The sequence below is a fragment of the Alligator sinensis genome, unplaced genomic scaffold (assembly GCF_000455745.1).
Source record: "Alligator sinensis unplaced genomic scaffold, ASM45574v1 scaffold1382_1, whole genome shotgun sequence".
NCBI classification, from domain to species: Eukaryota; Metazoa; Chordata; order Crocodylia; family Alligatoridae; genus Alligator; species Alligator sinensis.
Genome location: NW_005843036.1, coordinates 197,357 through 205,951, shown reverse-complemented (window position 1 = coordinate 205,951; position 8,595 = coordinate 197,357). Strand labels below are relative to the sequence as shown.

The 8,595-nt window shown below is 53.5% G+C and overlaps 1 protein-coding gene across 1 annotated transcript in view; it reads left to right on the top strand.

The window, feature by feature from the left end:
• KIF21B (kinesin family member 21B) overlaps positions 1-8,595 on the top strand; it is a 48,124-nt gene that overhangs the window by 8,804 nt on the left and 30,725 nt on the right. The window contains exons 4-5 of the mRNA XM_025193321.1: positions 6,272-6,421; positions 8,424-8,558. Of these exons, the coding sequence (XP_025049106.1) occupies positions 6,272-6,421; positions 8,424-8,558 (285 nt within the window). The remainder of the gene's footprint in view (positions 1-6,271; positions 6,422-8,423; positions 8,559-8,595) is intronic.

Sequence of the window (8,595 nt, the reverse complement as noted above, 5' to 3'; positions counted from 1 at the left end):
TCAGTTGTCAGTTGCCCCATCTGGGTCAGCAGGGGTCCAATGTTGCCCCTGCTTTTCCTCCGGCTCCCCACATATCTGAAAAAGGACTTCTTATTGTCCTTGATGCTCAAAGCTAGCTGGAGTTCAGTTGCAGCCTTGGCTTTCCTGGTCTGCTCCCTACAGGACCGGACCAGTGCAGAATAATCCTCCTTGGAGGTGACTCCCATCCTCCATCCTTTGTAGGCCTTTCTTTTTAGCCTCAGGAGATCTGCTAGGTCCCTGGAGAGCCAGGGGGGCTGCTGTGCCCTCTTGCTGCCTTTCCTCCGAGATGGAATAGACTTAGTTTGTGCATTGAGGATCGCTCCCTTGAGGAGCAACCACTCCTCTTGAACTCCCCTCTCCCTGTGGTCACAGTCCCTTAGGGCCTCACTGACAAGCCTCCTGAGCTTGTCAAAGTCGGCTTTCCTGAAGTCAAGGACTTGCGCATTGCTGACCGACTTGCCAGCTTTTCGGCGGATGGTGAAGGTGATCAGCTCATGGTCGCTGTCACCCAGCTTCCCATCGATCACTAGGTCGCCGACTAGGTCATCCCCAGTAGCCAGTACCAGGTCGAGCAGCGCTTTGCCTCTCGTTGGCCCATAGACTTCTTGAGTCAGGTAGAGGTCATCCACGCACGAGAGGAAGCTCTGCGACCGCTCAGATTTTGCTGAGCGATCCTCCCATGAGATTAATGGCCTCATTAATCACCTTGGAGGTGCTGTTTGCTTCATTCTTGCAACAGGCTCGCCAAATAGATTAACAGTGATAGCCTGTTTTACAGGTGGGGAAACTGAGGCACAGAGCAAGGAAGTGGCTTGCCAAAGGGCACACTTCCAAGCTTGGGCCAGAACTGGAATCACAGTGTTTGGATAAGATGTAATCCATTAGAGTCTCCTCCCCTCACTGCTGGGAGAGTCACCCTGGGCCTCTCCCTACAGACATGTGAAGTCAGGTACCTGTGCCTGCATGACTCGCAGTGTATCCGTACTTGCTCTCAGGTATCAGCTGTATCCCCATTTGGCCCTTGGGAAACCTTCCCAGCTTCCATTGCACCCTCCCCTGCTCTTCTGGGAAACCCAACCCCAGATCTAAAGAACCTGGCAGCACGGCTCCATTCCCAAGGATTTGTAGCTGGGGAACAGCTTGGCTTACTAAGCTGTCTGTTCTGGGATGGAAGTGAGACACAGGAGGATTTCCTGACTCTTCTCACCTCCCTTTGAAATCCCTTTGTCAGGGTCAAGGTTATTTGAACGGCAGAGAGCTCCACTCCTCCAGTTAGCTGGTGCTGGTAGCTGTGGCTCCCCAGTAGCAGACCCCTAGCAAGGACCCTGACTGTAGCTGAAGAGGGAGCCAGAGAATCAGAGAGAGGCAGTCAGGGAAACAGGATGAAACCCATCTAGCCCACACACTGCTGCCCTGGCTGGCAGCTCCAGGGAGCCCGTTCCCTGGGGCTCCAGCCTAGCCTGCTCATTAAATGCCTAGGGTGGTAGGATTTCAGCCCCATAAGCTCCCAGGACCTAATTGCCCTGGTTGTCAGGAAGTCTTTCCTGCTATTCAGCCTGGATTTCCCTTACCTCAGTTCCTCCCAACAACATCCCCTCTGGGAGAGCAGCGATCAGTGGATGGGGTTGTGTAAATCTGGGTGGCTCGCTGTGACTGTTTGAAGTAACTGAGGATCTGGGACTTTCCCTGGCCTCATTGAGCTTGCTTGGATTCAGCACAAGAGGCCACAGACTCAGAAGGCCCAATGCTGCAGTCATGCAGGAGGAGGCCTGTGTGGTGGCTGCAGTGGGTGCTTAGCTTCTGGTTTCAGTGCCTGTGGCTTTGGCAAAGCAATGAGGCTGCTGGATTAGCTGGAAGGACCTCAGAGGCTGCGGCATTGCGTGGGTTAATGGCACTGGAGCTGTTTTGCAGAGGCCCTGGCCTGCCTGTGGAGTTCTGGTTTGTTTGTAGCCAATTTTTAAAAAAAAAATTATTTTCATTTGGGATATTTTTGGCTTTTTTGCTTCAGAGACTTTTGATGCCTTGGCTGCAAGAGGCCTGGGGGGGCAGGAGTTTCCTCCAGATTACTTGCTTCAGTATATTCAGAGTTGCTTGTTTGTATCCTTAGCCTGCTCTGCCCAGCTTGATCTGGGCAGTGAGCTCTGTCGTGGTGGTAAGAAGCCCCTAGCGTAGACAGTGCTCAGGTACTCTTCCTCCATGGACCTCAGAGCGCTTCGCAAAGGCAGTCAGTACTATTATAGTGGGGAGAAACTGAGGCACAAAGGTGGGAAATGACTTGTCCCTGTCAGTCACGCACAAGCCTGTGGCAGAGCCAGGAACACAACTTGGGTGCCTGGAGCCCCGGTCCAATGCACTGTCCATTATCCCAGCCTGCATCCAGTTACCGTCATCAGTGGACTTGTACTGGTGGGAGACTGCTGGTGTAGACAGAGCTGCCTGTAGCTCCAGGATTGCATGGCAGGCCAGAACAGCGCCAGGGAGCCCTAGACTCCCTGCAAAGCCAGCGGTGAAATGCAGGGGGCTGTCCCAGGGTAGCTATTCTAGGGGCTTCTGCCTGCCCCTTCTTTATGGGCAAAATTCTCCTCCTCCCCAAAGCAATTGCCCCTCAGTGCTATGGGACATGGACACTGCTGTTAGGAAAGGTGCTTCTGTCGGCACATAGCAGACGCTGTAGCTGTAGCTCAGGCGACAGTTAGCGCTCCGGAAGCGGCTGCATGCAGGGTTGAGGGAGTTTAGCCCTTGCAGCTGCAGGCTGATCTGTATCTTGTGACTCTCCCCTCCCTGAGTAGGCTCCTTAGGGGGAGGTTTTACTGTTCTAGGAGCTGGCTTCCCCCAGGGACAGGGTGGAACAGATTAGCCTTTATCCACAGAGATCATCTGTGGTCATTTCTCCCCAGCCCCTTGAGCCGAGCGCTTGTGCTACTTGCAGCGAATCCACTCACCAGGCTTAGTAGGCCAGGAGCAGCAAGCTCCCTGATGCAGGAGCCCTGAGCTGGCAAGCAGAGCACTGACGCAACAATGCCTGTGGAGGGGCTGGGCGGGCGAGAGCCTGGCCTAATGCTGGGGCCTTTTCTGATGAGCCTTTTTCGTTTGTTTGTTTGAAAATGCAGCTTTGTGCAAAGAAAACTTGCAAGGGGAGGGACTGGCTTCCATGAAGCTCTGGTTGGAAAGGGCTCTTGGATCTACAGTGGGATTTCTGGTCAAAGTGAGAAGCAGCCGTAACCCCCACCCCAGGAGAGCCAGTGGCCTGGTGGTCCTGGCACTTGTGTTCCTGTGAGACATCGCACTCACTCACAGCACAAGCTGAAGTGTTAGTCTCCTGCATCCTGGACAAGTACCCCAACTCCCAGGCTCTGGGTTGTTCTGGGGTCGCTCATCTGACCCCAGTGCTCTTTCCTGCCCAGGGCAGGGGGTTCGACGCGATGATCTGCTGAGGTCCCTGACAACCCTAATATCTATGAATCTATTCTTTCTCTCCCCTGGAAAACACTGAAAGCCTTGGTGCCATCTTTATATGGAGTGGGAAAGTCATGGAGTCCCCCTTGGGAGTGATTGCTCAGGACCACTGCAGCCTTGTCTGGTCTCTTAGGGTGCCCCCTGAAGCCAGCCCAGGCTTGGCTTCTAGAGCAAGGGCCTAGAGCAAGACCCTTGTCTTTTGGTCCATGACCTCCTTGGTGGTTTTGTGACTCTGACTCCAGGAGCTTCTAGTTCAGCCCTGAGAGGGCTTTGTCTTCTTGGGGAGAACACGTGCAGTGCAAAGATCCAAGCAGCAAAGCAGACGTCTCTGCTTTGATGAAAGCATTTATTGGCATAAAGGTCACAGAGTAAGAAGACCCTGTCCCCAACCCAGCCTGCACAGCCCTAAGCACCCCAAAGTTAACTTAGCTCTTCTCTCTCCAGTCTGCCCAGCTGCTCAACCTCCAAGTTGCTCAGCTGCTCCCCTTCTCCAGGCCACCTAGCCACCCTGCTTGAACCTGCTCTGCCCATTGTTATCCCTTCAGCTTCTCTGGAGTGGCTATCCTACCTTTGCTGATGTGCCAGCCAAGCTAATCAAATCCTGTTGATGCTGGTGCTGCATCTTGTCCTGTCCCACCCAGTAGGCAACTCTGGCTTCACTGTCTCTGTAACTCAGCAGGGACCAACCTTTTTGGCAGGCATGCCACAAATTAAGCCCATGCCTTCCCCAAGTGCCACTCCAATTTCCTCTCTCTGCCCAACCTGCTGCTCTGCTTTCTCCTCCCTGCCCAGTTTGCTGCTCTGGTTTCTACTCCTTGCCCTGTCTGCCCTCTCCCTGATCTGTTGCATGCACACAGGCTGCCCATGCCACTTGTGGCACCCTGCTTTAACCCATTCTTTCCCTCCCTTGTATAAGTTAGCTGGGGAAAACTGAGGTGCACAATGTTATTACAAGAACACAATTAACAAGAACACAATTAACAAGAACGCAATTAACACAGAAATGTTACAGTAAATCCCATATGTCATCACAGGAAGCACTTGTGAAGTCTGGGTTGGGAAAACAGTCCCCCAGCTCCAGTCCAGGGCCATTTAATCTACCCAATGACTCCAGTCCTCTGTCCCTAGAGTAGCAATTCTCAATGGGGTGATGTGGCAACGGTGCAACTTTGAAGGGTGCTGTGAGGTGTGAGAAGATGAACACGGTCTCTTGCTCAGCTTTGCCTGGATGCTCTCCCTCCCCACCCCGCTACCCAGCCCTGCTGTGAAGAAGCAACACTATAATAAGCTGGTGTTTGAATGGGGTGCTGCTGAATTCACAAAACTGTTGAATCTAAAACGGCAGAGAATAAGGCCATAAACAGCCAGGCACCAGCACAGCTTCCCTTTGGGCCATCAGCTTACCAAGCAGCATGTTCATTAGCTTCATGTTGCATGTCATTCACACAAGAGAGCAGATGCCTCTTGTGTGAATGACATGCCCAACATCATTCATCTCTGCTTAGCCGACGGAGGGAAAATTAGGTTACCTGACCTGGCCGGGGCCAGCTGCACTGCAGGCCAGGGAGGAAGGATGGGCTTTGTGGGATTGGACCCAGGTTTCCTAACTATAACCCTGCTTTACCACACTTGGTGTGACCGGGCAGGGCAATTTTTCTCTCCGTGCCTCAGGCCCTCATCAGTACAGTGGGGATATAGCCCTGGGGTTGTGAGCCTGGCCTTTCTGCTGGACTGTCGCTACCTGCACCAGCACCCCTGCCCTGTTGAACCTTTCCCCCCATACTGGGACTAAAACTCTCTGCCCCATGTTCAGTCCTGAGCCTCTAGTGGCCTGTCCTATAGGCTATACCTGAGCTGCTGTGCAGGGGAACAAGGAAGTGTGCTGGTGCTTTGCTAATGTGGGGAGGGGAGAATAGGCCTCCCGCTCCCTGCTGTCTGTGAGCTCCTGGCTATAAGCCCTAATTAGCCCCTTTCTCCAATGGGGCGGGTCGGTTAGTCCATGACCCTTGCCAGCATGCCTGACTTGCCAGGGTCTGCCTGATTGCTCTGGATAATTATGCTGTCAGGGATGCTGGGAATCAATCCCAGATGCTCCAGGCCCCAGAGGAAGCAGGGTCTCCAGGCGTGCAGCAGTGTGAAATGAATGATTTCTGCTCATACAGGGAACACTCACCCTGCAGGGCCAGAGTCATGGCTCTTTCCACTCTTGGTAAGCTTTAAGACAAAACAAAGCAGGGTCGAGAGGGTGGACCCAGGGCCGGGACCCAGGACTCCTGGGTTCTTCTGGTTCTGTCACTGCTTAGAGGTATGTTCCCTCTCCCTAGCCAGGTGACAGCTGCACAGCATTGTGGAAGTGTGCAGCTCTGCAGCACTGCTTCATGCAGCAAGGAGACACTCGCGGGTAGACTTGAGAGAGGGATTTTGCTTCCTCCTGTCTCAAGGGCTCTTCCTTTGTCTCCTCTTATTCCTGTTTAGACCTTGCTAGAAAGCTTCAGAGCCCAGGGAGACTTCCTGCTCCCATCCTGGGGGTCAGCAGGCTTAGCTGGCAGTTAGGACCAACCAGCAAATTGCAGCTGGTATTGTTGCAGTGATGCCTACATGTGCATTGTAGTGCGCTCCCTCCTGCAGTGTAGCAAGACTCCAGGGGTTTGATGGAAACAAGGGGAAGGAGGACTATGGTCCCTATTCATACCTTCATGGCATGGTAGGAAGTCAGCCCCAAACTCATATGCTGGGCTCCTCTGAGACCCCTGCTGTCAGTAACTCCATGCTTTTTCCCTTCCTTCTGCCTCAGCTGTACAATGAGGAGATCTTGGACCTGTTTGACAGCGCCAGGGACCCTGACTCCCGCCACCGGAAATCCAACATCAAAATCCACGAGGATGCTAATGGTGGGATCTACACAACTGGTGTCACCTCACGCCTCATCAACACGCAGGATGAGGTGAGTGGTGTGTGGGGTCCCGTGTGATACACAGATCCCAGCCCCCTTGAATGCTGTTCTGTATTTGGTGGGTAGGGAGCGAGTGAAGGGCAAACGGCTCATAGGTTAGGGTTGGAAAGGAGGGTACCAATTCTGGGAAGTGCAGCATCACCTTTTCTCCCACAGAGTAGGGGACATTCAGCACTCTGCAGGCCAGGACTGCTCACTGCCCCTGTTAGGTCTGGCTCTTGCTAGGATGGTCAGGTATCCTGTGATTGTAGGATAAGGCAGACTGGAGGGACGATGGGTCAGCTACCTGCATGCTCCTTTGCAGTGTAACGGCAGTGCACGGGAACACCATGCACTTTTGGTTTAGTCTGCTGCATTCCTAGCCCTAAATGAGATCAGAGAGGGAGAGGGTGCTTGGCTATATGTCCTCTGCCCCTCCCACCAGCACCCAGGGCTGTCTCAAGGACTTGTTTTTAGTCTTGTCTCCCAGGGTAAGGGGATGGTCCTTCATCTCTTCCCCACACTTAGCACAAAGCCTTACAATGGGAGAGAGAACCCATGGTAGCTTGAACAAAGGGTTAATTGCCTCCTGACTTGTAGCCAGAGAAGAAGCGCTTTCAGTCCACTCCCCTATCCTTTCCATGTTGTGCTTCCCCAGGGAGGCTTGGATTGGCCCTGCTCCCCCAGAGACATGGGTACCCTTGGGGACATGGGTATGTGGCCTCACTTGAAAAGAGTTTGAGTATTCTTTTCTCTGACCCTTAAGAGCTGTTAACCAAGCTCTGGTCCAGGAGGGATGAATGGGTGGCTTGGGCAGCTGCAGACACCAGGCATGCAGGTGCATGAAATCAGGCTGCTGGGGCCTTCTTCTGGGCACACAGGTGTCTTGACAGAGCTGCACACCGAAGCCAGGTTTCAGAGCAGTCCAGGCAGCTTTAGGAGTAGACACTGCTCTGTGTGGTGCCTGGTGCTGGTTCACCTGTTGCATTATTCAAGACTAGTATGGGTGGATCCAAGGTTTGAATCTGGCTCAGTGTTCCCTGTACATTAGAGGATGCCACAGGGGCAGCGTGGTTAGTGGTAAGGGTGCTAGTCGGGGACCAAGACTAATGCAACCTGGCTTCTATTCGTAGTTCTGCCACTGATCTGTTTGAGGGGCCTTGGGCAAATCTCAGCTGTGACAGGAGGCTTGGTGCTCCTACCACTTTGGTGCTGAGGTAGTCTGCAGCTGTGGCCAGGGCTGATTATGGAGTCATCTGCCCCTGGAGGAACCTGCGAGGCATGGGGCATGGTATAGGAGGGAGCATGGGGTGTGGTGTAGGGGTGGAATGGAGCCATACAAGTACCCCTTCAGGTGAGAACCACAAACACCTGGTAGTCATGGGAGATTGAGAGTAGACTGGGAAGCCCTGGGGCAACCTCCTTTATATAAACACAATTACAACAAGGTGTGGCAGGCGAGAGAAGGGGTGACTGTCCAATGAAAACAGAGTGAGCAAGGGCTAAAAGGGACTCCAGGGGCCTCATGGCCACCCCTGGAGATGATACCCTGTGACACCAGCCCCTCTCAATGCCTCAGTATTCCCTTCTACCCTCCAGCTTTTCTGACTCTGGGACTGGAACCACGTCTGTCTCCGTATAGCCTCCAGCATCCCCAGATCTGAATCTAGTGTAATATAAATAAGCCACCTGACATGGTGCTTGGGTGAGTCTCAAGCCCTCTGCCGCAGAGCACAGGTTAGTTTCCACCATTCCTGCTTGCCTGGGGTCTGGCTTTGCCAAAGACTCAGACAGGAATGCAGCCTAAACCTCTGCCTCATATTCCTCATGCACTTGGCTGTTCCTAGGCTTTTACTGCAGGGCCCTTCCTTCTGCTCCCCAAAACACATTCCCTGCCTGCTTCACATTCCAGTTGGACCTATTTGGGGCCAGCTGCTAGCTGCCGGGCCATATGGAGATGCTTCTCCCCATGTTGTTTGGGGGATTCTTCTTAACCCTTTCCACATTGTTGCAGCTGATCCAGTGCCTAAAGCAGGGGGCTCTGTCCCGCACAACAGCCAGCACCCAGATGAATGTCCAGAGCTCCCGTTCCCATGCTATCTTCACCATCCACTTGTGCCAGATGAGAGTCTGTGCCCGCCCAGACCTGGTAAGGCTGAGTAATGGGGGAGGCAGGGGAAGCAGCA